Here is a 25,427-nt window from a genome sequence, read left to right as displayed (position 1 = left end):
AAAAAGGACTGCACGTGTCCAATGCATCCTGCCAATGCATGGGGAGGTCAGGGCTCCCCATTTTCCATCCACTCTTTAGCTGCCCTGGGACTGCGCGGGCTTATTTTACAATTCTGTTGGTTTTCCGTTTTAAGGCCTCAGTAATTGAACGAGGGCTTCCGCAGACGCTCTGGGTTCGACTCCTCAGTACCACATACACAGAAAAAGCCAGAAGTGGTGCTGTGGCTCAAGAGGTAGAGTGCTAGCCTTGAGCAAAAGAAGCCCAGGGACGGCGCCCAGGCCACAAACAAGAAAACCCAGCCACCAAGCCGGACAGGCAGGAGGCGGGGCCTGCGGCGTCCTGGGGGCGGGGCCTGAGGCGTCCCCGGGAGGGGCGGGACCCTGGGGCGGCCTTCCCGGCGTGCCCCGCGCGGAGGGTGGGGGGGACTCTTAACGTGAAGCGGCGGGTGACTCAGCCGCGTGGCGGCGCGGCCGGGCGGTGGGGGGGCGCGCCGCTGCGGCTCGGCGGGCCCGGACGGATTCCGGCCGGAGAGCGACGGTGAGCGGCGGGCGCGGCGGGCGCGGCGGCGCGGCGGCGCGGCGGCGCGGGGCCGGGGTCGGGGCGGGCCCGCGGGGGGAGCCGCAGCGCCCGCGCCTCGCGCGGCCGTCCCGCGGCGGTGTTTGCTCCGGGGCTTGGCGTGGCGGGCCGCGCGGGCCCCGAGCCCCCCGGGCCGGGCGCGCTGGGCACCGCCCCCTGCGGAGCGGCCGGAGCGCCGCGCCCGCGCTTCCTGCTGCGCGGACGCGCGTTACCGCACCGCGGCCGGGAGCGGCCGGGCTCTCGCGGTGTCTGGGAAGTTGTGGGTGGTTCGTTTCGCCGCCCGATCCCTGAGTCCGGGTTTGGTTTTCGTGGTTCTCAGACTCTCTCTGGAATGGTACGGTTCGGGTGGGTGGGGAGAGTCCTCAGCAGACCCGACCTCCCCCAAGCCACCAGGTCCCCTCCGTCCGCAGCCCCTCCCTGAGTTAGCAGGACCCTAGCGTGGATGGACTTTGGTTCTCCGGGCCGGTGATGACCCCCGGGCCCTGCTCCCCGGATCACAGTCACAACTGGTGAGGGACCCCCGCACCTTAAGAACCCACCATTGATCTGGGCTGAGAATTTGTCAGGCTGCCGCACCCCCTGGCCTCTGGTTGGCTTGTCCTTTTCTCTACCCTCTCCCTTAGCCGGCTGGGCCAAGAAGCTCTAAGGAGCTCTTGACTCCCAGAGGTGGTATAAAGAAAGATAGGGCCTCCGTGAGCCCCTGACATCAGGAAGGAAATGACTTTCCTACATATCCTGTTACCGCAGAAAGATGGCCTTGTGTAGGTTCAGCAATCCTTTCTCCCTCTTGAAGGTATTTCCAGGATCATCAGGGCCTAAGCAATACCATTACGCCGCCAGGTCTCCAGGGTCCTGACTTGCTTACTCTTCCTCTCCCAGTAGCCATTGCTTGTGATGCCCTTGACATTGAGTGCCTAGATTCTGGGTATGTACCCATACCAGTATCAGCCTGTCTGGACGTCAACTCAGCCACCCAGTGTCCCGGAAATGCCCTTCGTATGCAGAACACTGTAGTAGATTGTTTATCACCTATATCAGATGAGGGCCAGATCGCTGGGTAAGCTAGACTTCTGTTTCTTAGTGCCTCCTGCAGACAGGCACTTAGAGATGAGGGTAAAAAGTTAGGTCCTGTGTTTTGTTTTTTTGTTTACCTTTTTCCCCCGGTCTTTTTTTTTTGGGGGGGTGGGGGTTGGTATTGGGACTTGAACTTGGCCTGGGCGCTGCCCCTGAGCTCTTCAGCTCAAGGCTAGCGCTCTACTACTAGAACCACAGCGCCACTTCCGGTTTTCTGGTGGTTAATTGGAGATAAGAGTTTCACAGACTTTTCTGCCCAGGGCTGGCTTTGAACCGTGATCCTCAGATCTCAGCCAGGATTACAGGTGTGAGCCACTGGCACCAGCTGCTATTCTTTTTTGCTTATTTATTTATTTTGCTTATGTAGTACTGAGGAATGGAACCCAGGGCTTCATGCATGCTAGGCAAGCACTCTACCACTAAGCCATATTCCCTGCCCTGCTATCCTTTTTTGATGTCTGGTTTTTCTCACAAGTCAGTCTTTCTGTTGATTCCCAAAAGGCTGTGGGTTTCCTTCTATCGCTCTAGTATATCTTCCCATCCCTTGGCTAATTGGAATGGAAAGTTTAGAGCCACTGTGGCTCTATCCTGGTTGAGCTGATATTATAATAGAAACTGAAATGCCAAGCTGGGCTCCCAGGGCCTCACTACTCAGGAGGCTGAGATCTGAGAATCACAGTTCGAAGCCAGCCTGGGCAAGAAAGTCTGTGAGATCTTACCTCCACTTAACCACCAAAAGGCCAGAAGCAGAGGGGAGTTGTAGCTCTCCCTCTCCCTCCCTCCTCTCTCTGTCTCTTTGTCTCTGTCTCTCTCTCACACACACACACACACACACACACACACACACACACACGGTTAGGGAAGTTGTTACAATAATGAGTGATTCAAGTTGGATGACTGGGAGTCATAGAACTGAACTGAGGCATGGAGTAGAAGGAACCTATTGCAAATGTATCTAGTGCGATGCTCTCATCTTTCAGATAGGGAATCTGAGAGCTGAGATGGCAGAGCAAGGCTGCCTGGCTTCTAGCCTGCTGCTGTTCCTCCCCACTAAATTGTCCCAAGAAAACCGCTTCCAAAATGGGAAAAGAGCCAGAGATGTTAAAAGGAGGTAAAGATTGGGAGACTTCCATAGGAGAAAAAAAGCCAGTGTTATCTTATCTGGAAAGTGGAGATTGAAAGAGAGTAATTTGACGTTTTAATTGTGATCGCCAAGGAGGAGGTGCGAAAGGAGCTCTTGGGGCTGACAGTGGAAGGAGAAAGGAACCGCGGCTGTCCTGTAAATCCTAAGAGAGCTTATGAACTTGGAACTTGGTTTTGTTAAAAGAAAGACAAGAGGGTCTGGGAAGGTGGCTCAGTGGTAGAGCGCTTGCCCTGCATGCTTGAAGCCCTGGGTTTAATTCCTCAGCACCACATAAGCAGAAAAAGCTGGAAGTGGCGCTGTGGCTCAAATGGTAGAGCACTAGTCTTGAGCTGAAGAGCCAAAAGACTCAAAGATGTAATTCTGGTGATTTCTAGAGATTATGTGCTTGAGCTGTTGTTGTTCTGACCACGTTACTGGGTATCTGATAGAAATAAGGCTGTGCTAACTTCTAGTCTGATTTAATCTACTTCTTAACTCCCTCCTTATGGGAAATGAGATTATTAATACAGAAGAAAGGAAGAGGTTTGATGAAAAGGGACCGAGCCTCCTGCCTGGAGTCCCCACACAGACACACAGACACGGTTAGGTGGTTCTGTGTAACCACAAAGTAGAAGAAGAACTGAGGGCTTAATTAGTGGCGTCAGATACCAGACAACATACTAAATGATTTTCACTGTCCCATTTCATTATTTTCTTTTTAAGATACAGAGATCAAGTTTGCCCAAAGATACACTAAGTAGCTGAGCCAGTGTTGAAACTTAAGCACACATGACCACAAAGCCATTATTTGTGTGTGTCTGTGTGTGCTCAGCCATGTGCATGTGTGTGCACGTGTTCCAGTCTAGGGGCTCGAACTCAGGGCCTGGGCTCTGTCCTTGAGCTTTTTTGTTCAAGGCTCTAGCACTTGACCCACAGCTCCACTTCTGGCTTTTTGGTGGTTAATTGGGTAAGAGTCTCATGGATTTTCCTGTCCCAGGTGGCTTCCAATTTCGATCCTCAGATCTCAGCCTCCTGAATGGCTAGATTACAGGCATGAGAAGCCAAGGCCAACCTTAGTTATTCATAAGTTTTTCTTTGTGTCCCCCCCCCTCCTCCCAAGACCAGTAACTGACACTTGCTTTTTCCCATTGAGGGGAGGGATCTATTGTGAAGCAAAGTCAGCTTTAATTTTTGCAGCTTTATTATTGTATTCCTGTGCCTGGGCTGCCAAAATGAATGCCACCATTGGTGCCTTGGTCAGGGGAAATGTGTGTCTCTTGTTCTGGTGGGTAGAAGTTCGGGGTGTGGGCAGGGCTGGTTTCTGTGCCCTCTGTCCGTGGCAGCTGTGTGGCCGTGCCTTTATGTTGTGTGTTTGCATGTTCATCTCTTCTCCAGAGGGTATTTGTCATGGGAAGGGCTGCCTCCAGGACTTCATGCTAGCTTCCTCCTCGCCCAGTGTGGGCCGTTCTGAGTTACTGAGGACAGCGTCTTGAACATGAATGTTGAGGACACCTGGTTTGACAGTCATGATGTTTATCTGCTTAGGAAACCCGTGGCTGCGTGGCCAGTGTAGTCCCGTGTCCTGAGGCTCAAGGGGCAAGTGTCTTTTTCCTGCCCCTTGCCTGTTCTCCTTTTACTGTTACCCAGGCCTGGAATCCGCATAAACCGTTGCGTTGTACTTCAGGCCGTCGGGACTGCATCCCTCTGCGCCACTCACACCCCCTTTTGGAACTATTTCATCAGCGTCACCTGCGCTCCTGATGCATCTGCTCAGCGTGTTTCTTCTTTCATCTAGATGGAAAAATGTCAGGGCTGGGAAGCTGGCTCAGTGGTAGAGCGCTTGCCTTGCATGCATGAGGCCCTGGGTTCCATTCCTCAGCACCACATAAGCAAAAAAAAAAAAAAAGAAAGAAAAATGTCAGATTCCCTTATTTGGAAAGACGTTGTTTACTATTGCACCTTCTAAGTTTTTCTCTTAAACTGTCATAAGAAGTATTTTAACATTCCAGTGATTCCAGCATTTTCTGGAAGCGTTCATTCCTTGTATTTAAAGATACATTTTCCTTTCTCCACATTCAGAAAGTACACGCAACAACATGACACTTGTTAAAAATATAATCCAGCAATTAAGGGGGAATAATTAATGTTAGCAGTCTTTTCTCTCTGAATACATTGATGATCTGAACCTGCATACTAAAAACCTAGCGTGGCGATTGCTGTGCCACTGCTTACAGTTGTTCTAAAACGTCTTTCTTTTCGTTCTTTTAGTTGGAGAATTGCAAGAGTTGGATTTTTGAATGTTAAACCAATGTTCATCATTATGTATGTGGATCAGATGGTCAGTTCATTTGGGGTGCGCCTTGGCCCATGTGGGCCAGTGTTATACTGGCCTGGAAAGTGATTGGGCATCGTTCCTCTTTTCTCCCAAGAGTGTGAGGCTGTTCGAACCATTTCATTAAAGGTGGGAGAATGCGCTAATGGTGCCATCTGCCCCTGGAGCTTTCTTTTTTTTGGTCAGTTATGGGGCTTGAACTCTGGACCTGGGCGCTGTCCCTCAGCTCTTCAGCTCAAGGTGAGCGCTCTACCACTTGAGCCACAGCACCACTTCCGGTTTTCTGAGTGGTTAATTGGAGATGAGAGTCTCATGGAGTTTCCTGTCCGGGCTGGCTTTGAACCATGATCTTCAGATCTCTGCCTCCTGCATAGCTAGGATTACAGGTGTGAGCCACCAGCGCCCGGCCTCTAGAGCTTTCTTTATGCAACAGTTTAAGTTGTGGAATAAAGTTCTTTGCTACATCAAAGACTTGTGAGATTTACTTGGGGTCTGGGCACTCTTCCTGAGTTTTTTGTATTCATGGCCGGCACTCACCACTTGAGCCACAGCGCTACTTTCAGCTTTTTGGTGGTTAATTGAAAATAAGGTTCTCACAGACTTTCTTACCCGGCTGGCCTCGAACCTTGCTCTTTAGATCTCAGCCTTTTGAGTAGTTAGGAGTACAGGTATAAGCCACTGCTTCTCAGACTTCTTAACTTTACTGTCAGTTTCAAGGGGCCATGCCTGCAGATGGCTAGGGAGTACAGGATCTACCGCCAGAAGCCATGTGGAGATCTGCAGTCCCAGCCCAGTGAATTTGGCAGGGTGGCCTGCAGGCAGCTGACCATTCTGCCTGGTCTGGGAGGGTCTGGTACATGGCCGTCACCTGTGAGCTGTGCGTCTGGGTTGGGGCTCCTAGGGGTGAGATGATGTGGTCCACCTGATAGCCAGTATTGGCGGTTGGAAAGGAGAGATGAAGGAGCAGTACAAGTCAAGGCTTGCTTTGGTCCCAAGGGCTGGGGACTCAACCCAGGCCTTGGACTTGTTAGACAGGTACCTTGCCTTTGAGCCATACTCCCAGAACCCCCTTTTGCTTTTCTTTTCTTTGCTTTTCTTCTTTCTTTCTTTTCTTCTTTTTTTTTTTTTTGTCGATCGTGGAGCCTGAACCCTGGGCCTGGGCGCTGTCCCTCAGCTCTTCAGCTGAAGGCTAGCACTCTACCACTTGAGCCACAGCGCCACTTCCAGCTTTTTCTTCTTAAGTGGTGCTGAGGAATCGAACCCAGGGCCTCATGCGTGCAAGGCAAGCACTCTACCACTGAGCCACCTTCCCAGCCCTCTTTTCTTTCTTTTTGGTGCTTGTTACTCAACTGGTTTTTTGAAACAGGCAGATTTTCTTTAAACACTTGGACTCTGCCACCCTTTGCATTTAGGTGTATAAGCCCACTTAATTATTTTGTGCAATGAATGTGTAGCTTGGTCACGTAGGAAGGGTGTTGCAGCCTGGCTCCAGGCATGACTTACAGAGCCTCAAACTTCCCTGCTCCTCTCTCTCAGCACACCATGCCTGCAGGGTTCCCATCCTGCCTTCTGAGAACCAGAATGAGAACTCGCCCCTCTCTGGTATCGTCTTTGCACGGTGGTGAAAGACCGTTAGGGGAATTCTAACCCTGTGTCTTGCTGTCTCCCAGGACTGCACAAGCCAGCAGCTGAGAATGAGCGCTCACCAGGGCAGTAACGGAGACAGGTTGCTGGGGCCGGAGGCTGCCTGCCTAGTGGACGACCCTTTAATAACTGCTCAGGAAAAACAAGCAGCCAGCCTGGCTCCAGCCAGCCTTCACCACCTTGCCTATCCCCTGGGCCCCCGGAATGATGGTCAGTAACTAGCTCTTCTTTCATTTAGGGGTCTTTGACTCTGGAGGATCAGTTCTGCCTAGAAGGCGCAATATTTTTTGTTTTTGTGTGTATGTGTTTATAAAGGTGATGTACAAAGGAATTATAGCTATATAAGTCAAAGAGTACATTTCTTTTTGCACAACATCACCCCCTGGCACTAACGTGTTTTTTTTTTGTTGTTGTTTTTATCTTTGGTTTGTTGGTCATGGGGCTTGAACTGTGGGCCTGGGCACTATCCCTCAGCTCTTCAGCTCAGAGCTAGCAGTCTTCCACTTGGGCCACAGCACCACTTCCATTTTTGGGGTGGTTTATTGGAGATAAGAGTCTCATGGATTTTCTTTCCCGGGGCTAGCATTGAATCGATCCTCAGATCTCAGCCTCCTGAGTAGGATTACAGGCATGAGCCACTTAACATTAACAAGATTTTTTTTTTTTTTTTTTGGGTCCGGTGGTGGGGCCTGAACTCCGGGCCTGGGCGCTGTCCCTCAGCTCTTCAGCTCAAGGCTAGCACTCTATCACTTGAACCACAGCGCCACTTCTGGCTTTTTTCTTTTTGCTTATGTGATGCTGAGGAATCGAACCCAGGGCCTCATGCGTGCAAGGCAAGCGCTCTACCGCTGAGCCACATTCCCAGCCCCGTTAACAAGATTTTTAAATGACCTAAACTTTTACAACATTAATACGTGCATCACAGGAAGCAAGAGAACACAGAAGCCACAACACCACCATCCAAAATCCCAAGGTTGGGTTGCACGATTCTACACAACACAGTAGTACGGTGTGTGATTAATCCTATGTAAGATGTGTCATACACATTTGGCTTTTCACACATTCTCAGTAGTCACCAATGCAAAGTCCATAAGCTACACAAGGACTGGATAACCATGAATAAACTACACAAAACTCAGTCTCTAGGGGTAAAAAATCTGGTCTTGCCTTTCTTGGGGACAAAAATGTCCTAGCATACAAAAAATGTCAACACACCCTGAGATAAATGTCATGCCGTGATATGAAGACACTACATTCCCTTAGCACTCAACTGAAAATGAGACAAGACAACAAAGGACACGATGACAGCACTGCGGAGGGAATTTGTTTCCAGATGGAAACTGGAAAACAATGTATGTTCTACCCAGTGACTTCAGGCATTCCTTTAGTACAGCCAAAAGATAGACATCAGCAGCGTCCGTACAGCACGGAAGCATGGCCAGCGCACACCTACCCGGCCCACTCCCTGCACTCATCCATCTACACTTCCTCTGCCACTAAACTAATGAACAAGTCCTGCTACTCTCAGAGTAGCTTGACAACGCCACATCCAACGTGCGTCTGTTCTACCGGTTACAACAGACGGTTTCAAGTTCGCTTATAAGGATTTTACATGGCGCTTTGCCTTGGGGATGGCAGGCTGTGGCCAGATGTGGTGCTGCCTCTTTGCTAAGTCAGATTTGACGCAGATTGGATGTGTCCCCAGCTTTTGTCCTGCCGCAGTGACAGCAAACTGCAGAGCCTAAGACGCTTTTCTGGGCTCAGGGGTCAGTCCTGTTCACCTGCTCTGCCCTGTTGCTGGTGCCTGCAATTCCGGCACCTGCTGCATTTTTAACAGCACTTCAGAGGTTCCAGGCCCCCCTGGACCGTGGAGGGCAGTGATCCTGGGCCTTGGAGGGACCGGCAGGAGACTGCTGGGTCTCCCCATAATCCTTTCAAGTGTGGCATTTCTGCTCATTTTCATGCCATGAAAGCAAAGAGGTTGCAGGAGTCCCTCGTTTGGGTTAGTTTCCTGTGGCTTGTTGTGGCGGCAGGTTTTGCCGGTGGTGAACACCCAGACATCTGGACTTTGTGCCTCTCATGATGTTTTGGAGAAGATCGGATGTGCTGAGTCACGGGGTTTGCTTGTGTGCTCTCGTAGGCCTCGCCCCTGACTTCGCCCCGCAGCCTACAAGCCTCCCATTGGCCCACGTGATGCCTGAGGACATCAAAGGCTCCTGCTTCCCGAGTGGCAGCAAGCGGAGCCATGAACCCTTTGCTGCCGTGGAAAGGCTGGGAACCAGTACCTCCCACGCCCAGGCACCAGAGAAGGTGACCCTGCTGGTGGACGGCACCCGTTTTGTGGTGAACCCGCAGATTTTCACTGCTCACCCAGACACCATGCTGGGAAGGTAATGGCAGACGCTTCCTTCCCAGTTCACTGTGAGACAGGTTGGTGCCACTCAGCTTGCATGGCTGAGACATGAAGGTCCTTGCTCTCCCACCTTCATACAGTGTGTGCAGAAGGCAGGGCAAGATAGTAAAAGCTGGTGTGTGCAGGGCTCGAGGCGTTCCCCAGCCCCAAGGAGTAATACCAAAGTGGAGCCATGGGAGACGCAAGTCAGTACTCCCTAGCATGGCAGTTGGGCTGCGGGGGCAGGGAGGGAGGCACCTGCTCGCCCGATTGCACACTGATCCTGGGCCAGGGGCATGGGATAGGGGTGGGGGACGTGGTCTAGTCCCTCTGCGCCTGAGTTGGGAGCTTACCATGAGAGTGGCTGCTACAGAAATCCAAATGCTGACCTGCAGTGCTGCCTGCGCCCACAAGGCCACGGCTGGCACAAGAACCCAGGGAACATGAACAGGAAGGGGAGGCACGGGCCACCCCTCAGCTACACCTGGGTACCAGGTGGTGAGGAGCGGCTCTGGACGGGAGTGTTGGCGGAGGAGCACAGGAAAGGCAGGCCGAGCCCTTCCAGAGCTGTGGCCGTTCCAATGCTGCTTCGTCCTGTAGGCGCAGGGCCCCGGGGCTGTGGGCGGGGGTGAGAAAGGGCCAAGCAGCCTGAGTGAAATCTGCTGCCTGGTGTCTTTCAGGATGTTTGGACCAGGAAGAGAGTACAACTTCACACGGCCCAATGAGAAGGGGGAGTACGAGATTGCAGAAGGCATCAGCGCCACTGTATTCCGCACGGTGCTGGTGAGGACAGCGTTACCTCTTCGCCCTGGCATGTGCGGTGACGTGTTCACCCTTTAAAGTTCCATCAGCCACGTTACCCACTCCGGTGTCTGCATTCCTTTCATTTCTGTCCTGGCCACGTGAGCTCAGTCAGTCCTCTGGTTCTTTCTGGGGGAGGAGGATGATTGTAGGCAGGAACCTATCACCTGGACCGAGTGGCTAAAGATGCCACGCCCACCGTGTTCTTGGCAGAACGAGCATTTCTTCCCAATCTTTTTGCAGGATTATTACAAAACTGGCATCATCAGCTGTCCGGATGGCATCTCTATCCCAGACCTCAGAGACACCTGCGACTATCTGTGCATTAATTTTGACTTCAACACCATCCGATGTCAGGATCTGAGTAAGTATGGAGCTCTGCTCCTCCTGGGGGCACTCCAGCTATACTGGCGTTACAGTCTATAAATCCTTTTGTTTAACAAGAACAATATTAAAAATCCAGTTCCTTGACTAGTTAGAATAGTTTTAAAACTTATTTTATAAAAATATCAGCACACACTGGCAAAATATCCCCCCCCCCCAGTCCTAGGGCTTGAACTCAGGGCCTGGGCCCTGTCCCTGAGCTTTTTTTTCTCAAGGCTAACACTCTTCCACTTGAACCACAATGCCACTTCCAGCCTTTTCTGAGTATGTGGTGCTGAGGAATGGAACCCAGGGCTTCATGCATGCTATGCAAGCGCTCTACCACTGAGCCACACCAGAATACCTTTTAAAATCAGTTGTTTCCCAGTCACCAGAGTCCAGCCAAGATGAATGAGTTACAATTCTTTTTCTTTTTTTTTTTTTTGTTGGTTGTGGGGCTTGAACTCTGGTCTGGGCACTGTCCCTATGTTCTTCAGCTCAAGGTGAGCGCTCTACCACTTGAGTCACTTGTTTGTTTGTTTTTTTAGATTAATTGGAGATAAGAGTCTCACTGACTTTCCTGCCCAGGCTGGCTTTGAACTGTGATCCTCGGATCTCAGCCTCCTGAGTAGCTAGGATTACAGGCGTGGGCCACCGCCGCCCGGAGCTACAGGCGAGGGCTGAGGGTCGTCTGCATGAGCAGATGCATCCTGCTATCAGCTTGTTCCCTCTCCTGCTTCAAGGGACTGAGGAAGGGGTGGGGCACACAGTGAGATACAGCTAATGGGTTCCAGATCCAGCATGGCCAGCAGTTCACCAGGCTAGCTGCTTCCCCCTGGGCAAGACTGATGGCAGCTGTTTAACAAGGTCGGACCCACTGGCCGAGCCAGACAACATAATTTGGTTGGGTTCTTACCTTCTTTTTTTAAGGCAGTTGTATAGATTGCCCAGACTGTCTTTGAACTCCTGATTGCCTTGCTTCAACCTCCTAAATGCTAGGATTATAGGCATTTGCCACCATGTCCAGCTTCTTACCAGTATTTTTCTCAGTGTTATTAACTTAGCACTTGCTTAGTGCTTTAAAGATAAGGAATTGCTCAAAACTATTAACAAAACAGGTGCCAGTATCTCATGCCTATAATCCTGGCTATTGAGGGTCAAGGTTCAAAGCCAGCATGGGCAGACAAATCTGTGAAACTATTATCTCCAGTTAACCATTGAAAGTAGGAAACAGCTGTGACTCAAGTGGTAGAGCTCTAGCCTGGAGTGAAAAAGCTGAGCAAAAGCATAAGGCTCTGAATGCCATGTCTTGAGTGCAAGCCCTTGTAGCAGCACAAAAACCTCTAACAGTTTAGCCCTGAGAGATCAGTGCAGTAACAAAGGAGACTGGACGATGCTGTGCAAAGTTCTGATCACTAAATCCAGCATGAGGACACAGATTGGCCATAAACACTGAGCTTCGTGCTCTTGTCCTGACCGGGGCTGCCTGAGTTCCTGCATTTTCCTGCAGTGTGTGTGGAGGCCTGTGGATGTGGAGCTCTCTACTGGGTCTCCTACACACCTAGAGAAAGCCCTTGGGTCCAGGACACATCATTGGGGTGCCACACCCCTCCTGTAGATGTTTATGGTCTGATGCTGAGCGTGTACCAAAACCTCAGCAGGCGGTTAGACTTGATGAAGCCGGAGCGTGGCAAGACAAGAACCCTTTCCCATGTCAGCCATGATGACCTCTGAGCAGGCCAGACCCTCCCTTCTCTGGCGCGTGTTGGTGCTGACAGCCGTGAGCCTGTCTGGGCACGCATAGACAGTGCACTCAGCTGCGTTCTCCCCAGGTGCTTTGCTACATGAGCTGTCCAATGATGGCGCCCACAAACAGTTCGATCACTACCTCGAGGAGCTCATTGTGCCCATCATGGTGGGCTGCGCCAAGAAAGGGGAGCGGGAGTGCCACATCGTGGTGCTCACTGATGAGGACTCTGTGGACTGGGATGAAGACCACCCCCCACCCATGGGAGAAGAATATTCTCAAAGTAAGACACAGATACTTTTAACAAAACCAAATCACTGTGCAGAGTGGCAGTGAGATCCTAGAACCAACGCACACAATGTTTACTGTGTGACAAGCACACGTAGATGGCAAGCCACCGGCACTGCGGGTCTGGCCTTGGCTGGGAGTGCAGCCAGCGTTCCAGCTCTCACACCCCTGGTGTGGGGCACCGCACTGAGGCCACAGACGTCACAGTGCTACCAGTCTCTCTCCTTCTGCATTCATTTGTGAGTTAGCAGTAATTCAAAGCTTAGTACAAGAGTATACATTTAAAAAGTCCTCTTCCAACCCTGCCCATCTATTGTTTTCCTCAGTTTTTTTTATAGCTTTCCAAGTATATCCAGAATACATTAATAGATGAATAATTTTCAAGTGATACCATGTTCCATGGACTGTTCTGTACCATCTTGCATAAAAAGCAACACTTCCTTTTTATAGCTGCATAGTACGTCATTGTATCAATGTTCAGTAATTGATCTGTCCGGCTATTGTTGGACATTTAAGCTGTGAGTTGTAATGTGCAGTGACTATTCCTTTTTAAATAGTCTTTACGCACATGTGACTTGGGCTGTCAGATATATCTTTGTGTGTGTGTGCTGGTTCTAGAGCTTGAATTTAGGGCCTGGGTGCTGTTCTTGATGTTTTTGCGCTCTACCTACCACTTGAACCACACCTCCACTTCTGGCCCTTTGGGGTTAATTGGAGATGAGAATCTCACAGACTTTCCTGCCTACGCTGGCTTTGAAATGCGATTCTCAGCTCTCAGCCTCCTGAGTAGCTAGGATTGCAGGTGTGAGCCACTGGTGCCTGACTTCATCATATTTTTTTAACATTTAATCTTTGACCCATGCAGATCTTTTTGCTGTCAGGGATTAGTACACCTTTTATCTCCTTTTACAGTTTCCTCTGTGACTGACTCCAGGTGGTTCTGTATCTTTGCTTTCGTTTCAGTTCTTTATAGCTCCAAGCTCTACAGGTTCTTCAAGTATATTGAGAATCGGGATGTTGCTAAAACAGTATTAAAGGAACGAGGCCTGAAAAACATTCGCATTGGGATTGAAGGTAAAAGAGGGAAACCTCCCAGTGAGTACTCAGGTTGCACACTTGGGGAACATAGTGGATCTGCCTACAGATAGGACCACAAAACCCCAGCTTCCAGAGAGGCATAGGTACACAAGTTCTTTTGTTTTGTTTTGTTTTGGTCCGGTTGTGGGGCCTGAACTCTGGCCTGGGTGCTGTCCCTCAGCTCTTCAGCTCAAGGCTAGCGCTCTACCACTTGAGCCACAGCGCCACTTCTGGCTTTTTTCTTTTTGCTTATGTGGTGCTGAGGAATGGAACCCAGGGCCTCAGGCATGCAAGGCAAGCACTCTACCACGGAGCCACCTTCCCAGCCCGAAAGCTACAGTTCTGCTGCCAGTGACGCGCGCCTGTCCTTGGGTTGCTCTCTTCTTTCACTCTCACTTGTTTGAAATGCTTTATGGCAGCTGAGAATAAATGATGGCAGGCACCGGCATAGGTTTGGCTTTCTATGTCGGGAAATAGAGCAGGGAGTAGAGCACCAGGCAGGTATGTGCATCTGGCTCCTGTAGTCGCCAGGCATGAGCCTGGCTCTGCCCACAGCCGCAGGAGGTACTTCTGTGGTGTGGAGGGATCCTGAAAAATGCAGAAATGCAGCTCAGTCCACCCCAGGTGGACTCAAAATTGAAGGGGATTCTATTTGAAGACTCAGGAGAGCCCTGCTCTCAGTGCTTTGCGCAGTGGCTCCCAGCAGTGTCCCCACACAGCACCAACTCCGAGGATCTCTGGCTGCTGTACTCCGCTGCCCGCATACACCCCTGCACACACGACTTCTCAGACCTTGTTAGGAGAAATACTTGAAGTTACTTACTAAGCCTTCCTCCTCTGAGCCTTTCCTAGGGACAGAGTGGCCCATCAGACACTAGGGAGTTTGGCCTCTGCATATCTGCCGCTGGTGCCAGCCCTGGTAGTTATTCCAGTTAAGAATTCCATTTCCGCCTGACAGCCTTTGAGTATATGGGAAGCTTCCTCTTTCTCCTTCACACAGATTTCCACAGCTCCTTAACTGTTTCCCATTGTCTGCCCTCCAGAGAAGACTTAAGTGAATGAAGTAGCCATGGCCTGGCAGCATTGTTGTTCTCTGATGGTTGCCAGCAACTAAAGGCTCTTGAAATTACAAAGAGGCTTCTCTCTTCCCCTTCCATTGAAAGAGAGAGAGTCGGCATTACTTCCCTTAGATTAGTTCCTTTTGAGGACTAAGTCCCACCAACCTGGAGCGGAGTCCCTTCCGCACAGCTCCCTTGCTGTACTTGGATTGGGAGGAGGGAGAAAAAATGGATGCCAGAGCAGGCTGTTTGCCAGGATGCTGAGAAGGTCCTTTTTCTCTGTACCAGGTTACCCTACCTGTAAAGAGAAAATTAAGAGACGCCCTGGGGGCCGATCTGAGGTCATCTACAATTACGTGCAGCGCCCCTTCATCCAGATGTCGTGGGAAAAGGAAGAAGGGAAGAGTCGCCATGTGGATTTCCAGTGTGTTCGAAGCAAATCCCTCACTAACTTGGCAGCTGCTGGAGAGGGCGTCCTAGAGGACCAGGAGAGACTGATGCACCACCCACCCCAGGTGGACGAACTTGACCGGCTCAATGCTCCACTTGCTCAGATGGCTTCTAACGACTCTCAGGATTAGGACCGAGCTCTTGGCTGAGATACCCAGCCAGGACTCCCCATCCTCCCTCTGGTCCTCTCGCCCTGAGTCCCTCCCCGGTGGCCAACACGTCTCCTGTTCAGTAAGTCTGTGCCTCCAGCAGGGGATGGAGCAGCTTGCTGGTAGCTTGCTGGTAGCTAGGCTACCAGCATCACGGCACCCCTGGTAACTTGAAATTTGGGGTCTGGTGCTGTTCACTGAGTGTCTGGAACTCACAACCAGGAAAGGAAGCCAAGTCTCCCATTGCCTCACAGTTAGCAAAGCTGTCTTTGTCCTTTGTCCTGTATGTTTTGTTTAGTATCAGGCAAATTGCTTAGTAGCAAAGGGACCAAACTTAAAGGGAGACAAGGCTGTCTTCTAAAGGCGGGCACTAGTGGGAGCTGCTCGCTGCAGGCTGAGGAAAGGCCGTTCTTGGTGCCTCTGCCCCTGGAGTGCAGCCGGGAAGAACCCGGCACTTGTCAGAATGTCTGCCACGCGTTCACAACGTTCCCCAACGTTCCCCAAGGAAAGACTAAGAGCTTAAGTTCAGTCTCGTGTCTCATTAATGCAGTGAACCATCCAAAACCACACAGGACAGGCTCTTTGGCAGGCAGAATGACGTAACATTGCTGATGAAACTGTTTCAGCTTCAAAAGTTATGAACCTCAACCAAATTGATGGTTCATTGGAATGAAACTTAAAACTCAAGTGGAAGAGCCTCTCCTGCTCTGGTGGTCTTCCCCCCCCCCCCCCCCCCTCCTCAGAGAGCTGAGGCCTGAACTCTTGGCCTGGCACCGGCTGCGCAAGTGCGCTTCCATTGAGCTAAGTCCCAGCCCCAGGCCATTTGGATTTTCTTGGCTGAGACTACAGTGTTAATCTGGAGGTCTTTATCTGCAGCCCTGCTGCAGGCTTGGCCAAGAGAGCTGAGAGAATGACTTAAAGGTTTCAAGATGAGAACAGAAATCTCAAAAAGTGTTCACATCTTAGACCTGCAGAGAGGGCACTGAGGGTGAAGTTGGGTAGGAAGTGCCACCTGCCCAAGCTCCATCCCAGGCTGCCCAGAGTTTTCTGGGAATAGCAGTATGTTGTACACAGGGTTAGGAGGATGGTATTAATGTCATCTCCAAAGAGGGTGAAATAAAAGGACATCTTATCTATCAGCTGCTACAGTGCGTAGTGCCTGGCAAGCCAGGTCACTTCCGGCTCACATGACCTCTGATATTTTCTTGTTAGCAGCAGGGTTGACTTTAGAGTCCAGAGCTTCATGAAGTGTTTTGGGAAGCCGGGCACCGGTGGCTCACATCTGTAATCCTAGCTACTTAGGAGGCTGAGATTGAGGATCACAGTTCAAAGCCAGCCCAGGCATAAAAGTCTTGGAGACTCTTATCTCCAGTAAACCACCAGAAAACAGGAAGTGGCTCTGTGGTTCAAGTGGTAAAGCATTTAGCCTTGAGCTGAAGAGCTGAGAGACAGTGCCCAGGCCCAGAGTTCAAGGAAACAATACAGGAAGTGGCGCTGTGGCTCAAGTGGTAAAGTGTTTAGTCTTGAGCTGAAGAACTGAGAGACAGTGCCCAGGCCCGAGTTCAAGGCCCACGACCAACAAAAGCAAAGTGTTTTGGGATTGATCATTTCCCTTTATGGTGAAAACCAACCTTCAGTCATAAACTCTAGATGTTTACTCATCACAGATTGTGAGCATAGTTTCAAATTCCTTAAGAAAATTACTATGGGGGGGGTGTGTGTGTGTGTGTGTGTGTGTGTGTGTGTGTGTGTGTGTGTGTGTGTGTGTGTGTGTGTGTGTGTGTGTGTGTGTGTGTGTGTGTGTGTGTGTGTGTGTGTGTGTGTGTGTGTGTATAGTTTCAAATTCCTTAAGAAAATTACTATGTGTGTGTGTGTGTGTGTGTGTGTGTGTGGTTTTTTTTGCTTCCCCCCCTCCCCCCCTTCCCCCTGGTGCTAAGGATGGAACCCAGAGCCTTGTGCATGCTAGGCAAGCACCCTGCCAGGAGTGAATTCCATTTCTATTGACACTTTTGGGCTTCTACTTTCTGACTGCCCTAGTCAGCTCCTCTAAAAATAAAGGCAGGAGCTGTTCTTCCCAGGCTTGAAGAACAAGAGTGTTGTTCACGGTGGGGTGGTACCCACCCTCATCCAAGTGCTGGGAATGGAAGTCAGGGTCCTGTCCAGCCACACCTGAGTAGTCGGGAGGAAGCCCTGCTGCGCATGGCTGCGCTGCAGTGGGGATCAGCCAGCGTCCTCGTGTGAGGTAGAAGCAGCGGGGTTAAACCTTCCTTTGCCTTATTTTCCTGATAAGCTATTTGCATCAATTTGCAAAGCCAGAGTTAAGGGGAGGGTCAGGGCTATCTGTAGCCAGAAATGGACGTGTCTGTGAAACTAATGGGCTTATATTTGGGGTCCAGTTTGGCCTCCACCTTTCTAGCCCCACATTCATACCCACTAGCTGCTGACCAGCCAGGTCAGTGTTTGTTGTGCTTCCGCTGCTCTCGTCTGGACTTCACACCACTACAGAGGAAACCTCCATGACCTGACGTTTGTGTGCCACGGCTAGCTTCTCCTGTCATAGCATGCATATTACCACCACGTGGAAACACGGCCCAAGCTAATGTCGTATAACAAGTGTAGCTTAGGTAAAAAGTTGCAGAAGCATGGCATATAGCTAACGTTGTGTGTAACTGTCATTGAACCATTACTTTTACAAATGAGGTCTTTTCTCCCAAAATGAATATGCTTCTGGCCCCAACCCATGGGGTTTGGGTAAGTGGAAGTCTGTGCAGACTAATCGGCTAATGTCACCGGGTGTGGTGACTAAAGCAAGATGTAGGCTATACGTTCTTTCCGGTGGAGAGGCTTTTGCACCCTCCTAGACCTCAGCCTGCCGTGTGCTGACTGCGCAGCCATGTGTGACATTGCCCAATGGCAAGGGTGGGGTCGTCTTCCCCTTCAGAGGCAGTTGCTGGCCACGTGGTCAAGATTTCTCCTTAATAAAGAGGTGGAACACTGGTTTGGTGTCTTTAAAGTGCCTAATTTATAGTAAGCCAGGCTGTTCATACAGAAACGTTTTTGTCGGAATGTTATTTTACCCAGAGTATCTTGGAGCATCTCAGCCAGCCAAGATGAACCTGAACAATCTCGTTTGGCTGATGAGGAAACATTTGCCATTGAGCTGGCGAGAGAAGGGGACCCACTGGTTCTCATGAGATTGTTTGATGTGTTCTCCAGGATAGGAGGTATGGAAGAGGTGACAGCAGAGTGCTGCTCAGTGTGCAGCCGCCAGGATCCCCTAAGCCAGCCTCTGGCCCAGGTCTGGGAAGATGGTGAAGATCCCAGGCAGGGGATGTGCTGACAGGAGGGTCCTACAGGCCCTGTGGTTAATTAAACACACACCCGCTAGCTCAGACTGTCACCCAGTGTGATGCGGAGCACCTGTGGTTTTAGGCATTGCATTTAATGCCACCTCTTGCCATCATTTTGAACTTAATGATGGACTTCAACAGAGAACTCAGCAGCCTGCAGCCTCCATGTTGTGTTCTAGTTGGTATCACCTGCAGGAGACTCTTTACTCCCAAAGGCAAAATGCTTGTAGGTTTCACCTTTTCATGTTGTATTTACTTTTAAGATTGCACTTGTTCACCTACCAGTGTTTACGAAATCCCGTTTGGGATGCTTTTTTTTTTATACAATAAAATGTTACCATTTGTTTCTGTGGTATTTCTTAGCAGAAAACTAGGGCTTGAGGGGTTAGTTCACAATGACCTGAACCCAGACTCCAGGAAATGTGTTTTCTATGCAGACAATTTTGAGAAAAGCCATTAGTGATCAATGGCTGTCTCCCATTACATGACATTGATGAGCTTTGAAGTCAGTATTTTACTATTATCTGAGTTTTTATTTTTTTTAGGGCTTGAATTCTACCCCTTGAGACAGCTCCATTCCTATGTAGGTTTTTTCCTGGTTAGTTAGAGCTAAGAATCTTATGGATTTTTGAACCTCAATCTTAAAGCAGCCTCCTGAGTAGGATTATAGACATGAATTACCAGTACAACCCTAAATTTTTTTTTTTTTTGGTCAGCCATGGGGAATGAACTTGACCTGGGCGCTGTCCCTCAGCTCTTCAGCTCAAGGCTAGTGCCCTACCACTTGAGCCACAGCGCCACTTCTGGCTTTTTTCTGCTTATGTGGTATTGAAGAATCGAACCCAGGACCTCATGCATGCGAGGCAAGCACTCTACCACTGAGCCAATTTTCCAGCCTCTGGATCTCTTTTTTTTAAGTAATTCTAAACCCAAAGATATACTAAATAAAATCCTGATGTACTTGAATCAAAAAGACTGTACAGGTGTAGTGACACCAATAATTGCAGCATTGGAGACTGATAGGGCTATGAGTTCAAGGCCAGCCTGGACTGCCTAGTGAGATCTTGTCCAAAAATGGAAAAGCACATGCTCAGTATTATTTTGGTATGCAGTAAAATTGTCTTAATATAAAGCTTAGGACTGGGACATAGCTCAGTGACAAAGTACTTGCCTAGCAAGTGCAATGTCCTGGTACCAAAAAAGAAAAAAAATAGATTCTGGGGCTGGGAAGGTGGCTCAGTGGTAGAGCGCTTGCCTCACATGCATGAGGCCCTGGGTTCGATTCCTCAGCACCACATAAGCAGAAAACGTCAGAAGTGGCGCTGTGGCCCAAGTGGTAGAAGACTAGCCTTGAGCTGAAGAGCTGAGGGACAGTGCCCGGGCCGAGTCCAGGCCCCACAACCGACCCAAAAAACCCAAAACATCCTATTTTCTAACTTCCCTAATGAGTAGGAACTGGGATTTATCTGTGAACAGGATCCACACTCAGTTTTTTTTCCAAAACATCCAGAAACCAGAAATACTTCTGCCCGCCCTGGTTGAATCTTCTCTCTGCTGCGGCTTGTGCCCCTCACCCCTTTCTTGCCTATTCAGAGACTCTTTTCCCCAGAAGAGAGACTTCACAAGTGGATCAACAGTTCAATAGAACGGTGCTCTGGTGGAGCTTGTGAGATTCCTGATAGGTCTGGGTGACTGACATCCCTTGTCAGCAGGGGACCCTGACTCACCCCCCCTGTGACCCCAAGAGAGGAGGAAGTACTTGAACACTTAAGTCCCAGCTTCCTGTCACAAAGACCATGGTGCGATGTTCTGCTCTTTCGGATAGTGGGGCTGAAAGTCACAAGCAATCTGACACATTTGTTTTAAACATCACAGATTTCCACTGCTGTTTTCACAGTTTATTCAGAAGTTTTAACAGCTAAAATGTGGTCATTTACCCTAAAACCATTCCCTGCCACCCCACTAGACTAGCGCTACTCCCTTCAGTTACTTCTCCCCGCACTCCCCATTCTCACATCACACAGACCCCAACTATTCAATAATAGAAGAGACTAAGGAGTTACACAGACGAACCTCATTTACTTCCTTCACACTAACAGGCTACAAATAAAAAAGTAGGGGGCTGACACATCACATTCCCATCCAGAGTAGGACAGTGTCGCCGTAACTGACATTCCGTTTTCCTTTCTGAATGGCTGAGCTGGGACGCGCGGCCTTCACCACCTCAAGTCTCAGGTGTGGCGTGGCCATGATCTGCAACAGGCGGTCACCACACAGGTGCAAATGATGCTTGAAGAATTGTCAAAACCAAAAAGAAATAATGCATTCATATGGAACCCTTGACATTTTTATGACACAGCAAAAGTCCTCTAATGGTGGCTGTGGCTGTGACAGAGAAGGCACTTTGTGCTACAATTCAGTCTCATAAGAGAACGCCACAACAGAAGCCAGGTCAGCCTTAGCTGCAGGCAAGTCTTGGGTGGGACAAGTATCCCTCAGGAAGGCATCAGCAAAGGGAAAATTTGTCCTCATGATTCCAAGGCAAAATGGCGACAGTTGGAAGAGGAGAAATACCGAGAGAAGACATTAACACGGCTGCACCAGGGATGAGGAGGGAGCTGGCTGTGTCCTTTCTGCCGGAAGCGGTGGGTCCACCACCTCCTCCCAGGAGGCTCCAGGCCTCCAGCCTCCATGTGGGCTGCTGGCTGTGTCCCCAGGAATACACAGTTCCTGCCGGCAGTGCTTTCAGGCATTGCTGGTCAGTGGCATCCACCCTGGGATCTGATGCACCACACAGAGGAAGTGAGGGCTTGCGCATGATCCATAACGCAGCAGTGCCAGTGGCCTCCAGAGAGCAAGAGGAGACCATCAACACTCAGGAGAGCAGCAGAAGCTTTTGGATGGGTGGAAGAGAGGAGCTAAATCATGAGTCCTAGTACCATGAATAAAGTGCACCGTAAGTGAAAGCTGTGGAAAGCCGCTCCCAGGGCCGAGTGCAGGAAGACGCTCTCCTCACCACCCCTCAGGACGGAGATCACGTTGGCTGCTGACATACTGTGGTTGTTGCTGTATTCCTGTAGTACTATGGGACTTTTAGCTATACAGAGGAAAGAAATACTCGATGGGCTTGGCAGGGGGCGTGGTGTCACCACGGCAGAGGACTTGGCAGAGTACACATTACAAAATCTTGGTAATGCTGGATGATGGCTGTTTCTCTCCTTCCTTCTGGTGAACTGTGGGAATTCAAATTCTTTTGAAAATACCTATCAAATTGGCTCATGATGCTTCTAAAGAAGGTGTTTATGGCCCATGATGTGGAGAGGAGATAGTTCTTTGTTCTATCGGTTTTCTGGTGCATTATGGGAGAAAATCCACTTTATCACATTTCAGGAAACTTTGCTATGACACATTGACAGGTGCTGTCAACTGCTTAGAAGCTCTTTGAAAGGGTGCGAGAGGCAAGCCGCCAGTGATGCTGGCCGAGGAACTCTGCTCCGTCTCGGATCCCACCACCGCGCTCTACTTTGCCGCTTTCATGTAGGATGGAATCGCCCCCCGAGCGGTCAGACCCTCGAAGCGCTTGTATGTGTAATTGATGAAGACCCAGTCTTTGTTCTTGTAGTCAGTCTCGGGGTGATTACTGGTGGCCACTGGGGAAGAAATAGATGTGAGAATAATTCACTGCCCTCCGCCAGTGGGCTGCTCAGCACTGAAGACGCATTGGTGCCAAGGACACGTGTCTATCTGGAAAAGGCTCTTTGCATTCTGCAGATTCTCTGTCTGCTTGTGGCTCTTTGAGCCTCAGATTTATTTCTGCACAAATAACACTGAAAGTTTTCTTTTCCCATCAGAGCGTTTCACTTTCCCTAACCTTCAGTACAATAAATAGGTCGCGTGTGCCCGGCCGCCCGGCGGGAGTCATCTGAGTGTGGACACGTGCATCCCACCACGAGCCAGCACTGGCGTTAGAAAAACATCTCCAGGTTCCTATCCACACTCTACCCTGATCTGTAAGCATCGCGCCAAAATTGCAAGCAGGGCGGGAAATAATTTGACTAGGAGGCTGCTGAGGCTGTGCTAGTGAATTACCTGTTGGCTTAAGAATATCAGACTCTGGAAACTCATCGAAGTTTGAGGTATCATCAATGCTTTTGATTTCAATAGATATTGCAGCAGGTCTCTCTCTGCCAAGAACAGACATGCCAAGGATTACTTGTTATTATTCAGATGGATCGTACTAATCAAGTCACTGGCAGACAGCGTTTATTTTCTCTGAAAAGCTTATGAATGCTGGCCAACTAAGCATTCATAATAAAGTAAATTATTAAATACAATAAAAATATTCGTTCATAGCTAGAACGGCAGGAACAAGGGGAAAGTGCACAATGATACTCTAAATGGCTGCCCCTTCGACTAAAGGAGGAAACTCTTGGCACGCCTCATGTACAGCTCTACCCTTCTTCCCCTGGGAGCACAAGCCAGCATGATAGCTAAAATATATGATGACAAGGAGGCAAACATAAAAGTCACAAGGATGCTGGGCACGGTAGCTCATGCCTACCGTCCCAGCACTCAAAAGACAGAAGATCCTGAGTGTAAAACCTGCCTGGATTGCATGATGAGACCCTCTCAAAGAAAAAAAAATTCACAAGAATGCAAACCAGAATATAATTACAATATAAAATGGCAGGGCTGGAGGCATGGCTCAAAAGTAATAAAGTGTCAGCTGTGAGCAAGCTAGCTGAGTGAGCATGCAGCCCTAAGTTCAAGTCCCAGTACAGGGGAAAGAAAAAAAAAAAAAAGACAACCTCATCCCCTTTGGTTAAGCAACCAAAAAAGCTGGTTTAAAAGGTGTAGAACATGGATTCAATGACCCACATCTATAATCCCAGCACCCAGGAGGCTGATGTAGGTATCATGGGTTCGAGGCTGGCTTGAACTCCATAGTGAGAACTTGTCTCAAGAAACTAAAAGCTTGGGGCTGGGAAGGTGGCTCAGTGGTAGCGCGCTTGCCTCGCATGCATGAGGCTCTGGGTTCAATTCCTCAGCACCACATAAGCAAAAAGGAAAAAAGCCGGAAGTGGTGCTGTGGCTCAAGTGGTAGAGCGCTAGCCTTGAGCTGAAGAGCTGAGGGACAGCGCCCAGGCCCAGAGTTCAGGCCCCATGACCGGACTCCCCCACCCCAAAAAAAAAACAAAAAAAAAAAACTAAAAACTGGTGGCTCTGGCCTGTAATCCTACTCGGGAGTCATGAGACTCTTATCTCTTATCTCTAATTAATCACCAAAAAGCTAGAACTCAGGTGGGAGAGCACTAGCCTTGAGTAAAACTGTTCAATGACGGCACCTAGGTTGAGTTCAAGCCCCAGGACTGCGCACACCGCACACACACACACACACACAATCACACACACACACACACACACAGACAACAGTCTGGGACTCCAGGCTCTCTTGGCCACTGGCAGCACCCTACTCCAGCCTCCTTAACAGGCCTCCTGTCTGCAGCCCACCCCTCCTCCTCCTCACTGCCTCTTTACTCCCAATGATGTCCTCTGTGGTCCGGAACAGCTCTGCTGACGGCCCCCCACAATAGAGGACAGAGAGCATGGACACCATGCGTCCCGATGTTCCCTCCCCACGTTCACATGGCTCAGTAAAGAGCTGTGGGACTCAGTACTTCCATGACACAGGGCCAAGAAGCCTAACTTTTTATCTTCATTAACCATGAATGAAAATACAGAAGAGAGGGGCTGGGAAGGTGGCTCAGTGGTAGAGCGCTTGCCTTGCATGCATGAGGCCCTGGGTTCGATTTCTCAGCACCATATAAGCAAAAAGAAAAAAAAAAGCTGGAAGTGGCGCTGTGGCTCAAGTGGTAGAGCGCTAGACTTGAGCTGAAGAGCTGAGGGACAGCGCCCAGGCCCAGAGTTCAGGCCCCACGACCAGACCCCCCCCCCAAAAAAAAAAAAAGAAAATACAGAAGAGAGGGCTGGGAAGGTGGCTCAGTGATAGAGTGCTTGCCTTGCATGCATGAGGCCCTGGGTTCAATTCCTCAGCACCACATAAGCAGAAAAAGCCAGAAGTGGCGCTGTGGCTCAAGTGGTAGAGCGCTAGCCTTGAGCTGAAGAGCTGAGGAACAGCGTCCAGGCCCAGAGTTCAAGCCCCATGACCGACAAAAAAAAAGAAAGAAAATATAGAAAAGACCCTAAAATATCTCTTTCCTTACTTAGCATGCCAATCATGGTCTTTTTCCAAATTAGTGTTAAGCAAACTAGTAGTGACCTTTTATGCATATACCTGATATGTTCCCAGTCAACACCTTCAAAAAAAGCATTACTTTTGATTTCCTCAACTCCAGGGGCTCCGATTCTATGTTCCCATTCACAGCAGAATCTGGAAAAGAAGATGCCTTTCAGCACATCTCAGTTTCTTCGAAAAAAAGAAAGGAAGAATGTCTGTCTCTTCTATTAAGAGACGAATGGAAGGAAGCAGAGCAGACCCAGAAGATAAGTGTTGTTTTTTTTTTAGAGGAATCACTCATGTCAAAAAGTTTCAACAGGTGGAAAAATGCTGATACCTCAAAATTAGATCCTTGGCTTTCTCAGAGATGGGAACTTCTGGAGGAAAAGTCAAAGTTTCTTTCCAGTTCATCACCTTCTTGTATGTCTCTTGCGGGGTCTCAGAACAGAAAGGTGGGTAGCCTGGAATAAAGAGGAACTTGGAAGCGCATGGAGCCTGACTGAGGTGATTCTCAATCAACACACTGCTCTCTTTAGTGGCCGCTTGTGACAGACAAGAAGACTTCCCACTCACCCCAGCAAACACCTAAGCATCTAAACTTGCAAACCCACTAGTACCAGCCTCTAGTACCAGCCAGCTAACAGTTGGAGCTGGAAAGATAGGAGGTCATACTCAAAGCTGCAGGTGTGAAGATTACCACGCCAATGTTAGGATAAAACATACATTCAAGGAATAACTATTCCAGGAATATCCTTCTATGAGCC

At 49.7% G+C, this 25,427-nt stretch overlaps 2 protein-coding genes across 3 annotated transcripts in view; one reads left to right on the top strand and one right to left on the bottom strand.

Annotated features, from left to right (window-relative positions):
• The first annotated feature begins 462 nt into the window (after positions 1-462).
• On the top strand, positions 463-15,326 carry Kctd20 (potassium channel tetramerization domain containing 20). The gene is made up of 8 exons (XM_042684322.1): positions 463-538; positions 6,777-6,960; positions 8,891-9,140; positions 9,823-9,925; positions 10,187-10,307; positions 12,139-12,336; positions 13,305-13,415; positions 14,765-15,326. Exons 2-8 carry the CDS (start codon positions 6,801-6,803, stop codon positions 15,055-15,057), a joined length of 1,236 nt encoding a protein of 411 aa, XP_042540256.1. The 5' UTR covers positions 463-538; positions 6,777-6,800; the 3' UTR covers positions 15,058-15,326.
• A 4,955-nt stretch (positions 15,327-20,281) lies between these two features.
• The window catches only part of Stk38 (serine/threonine kinase 38), a 42,879-nt gene continuing 37,733 nt past the window's right edge, over positions 20,282-25,427 (bottom strand). For both annotated transcript variants that reach the window (XM_042684011.1, XM_042684012.1), the window contains exons 11-14: positions 25,001-25,124; positions 24,721-24,816; positions 22,515-22,609; positions 20,282-22,075 (exon numbers count right to left, since the gene is read on the bottom strand). In XM_042684011.1, the coding sequence (XP_042539945.1) occupies positions 21,945-22,075; positions 22,515-22,609; positions 24,721-24,816; positions 25,001-25,124 (446 nt within the window). In that variant the 3' untranslated portion in view covers positions 20,282-21,944. The remainder of the gene's footprint in view (positions 22,076-22,514; positions 22,610-24,720; positions 24,817-25,000; positions 25,125-25,427) is intronic.

Source organism: Dipodomys spectabilis, unplaced genomic scaffold, assembly GCF_019054845.1.
Source record: "Dipodomys spectabilis isolate Male_0828 unplaced genomic scaffold, ASM1905484v1 ptg000085l, whole genome shotgun sequence".
Lineage (NCBI taxonomy): Eukaryota > Metazoa > Chordata > Mammalia > Rodentia > Heteromyidae > Dipodomys > Dipodomys spectabilis.
Note: the sequence above shows the minus strand (reverse complement) of the source record. Positions and strands in the feature narration are given on the sequence as shown.

What these genes read in the sequence shown, in the direction of transcription:
- Kctd20 (XM_042684322.1), top strand. Translation starts at nt 6,801, where the DNA reads ATGAGCGCTCACCAGGGCAGTAACGGAGACAGGTTGCTGGGGCCGGAG. An exon ending in CCAGACACCATGCTGGGAAG is followed by an intron (nt 9,141 to 9,822) that starts GTAATGGCAGAC and finishes GGTGTCTTTCAG; the next exon opens with GATGTTTGGACCAGGAAGAG. An exon ending in GGGAGAAGAATATTCTCAAA is followed by an intron (nt 12,337 to 13,304) that starts GTAAGACACAGA and finishes CTTTCGTTTCAG; the next exon opens with TTCTTTATAGCTCCAAGCTC.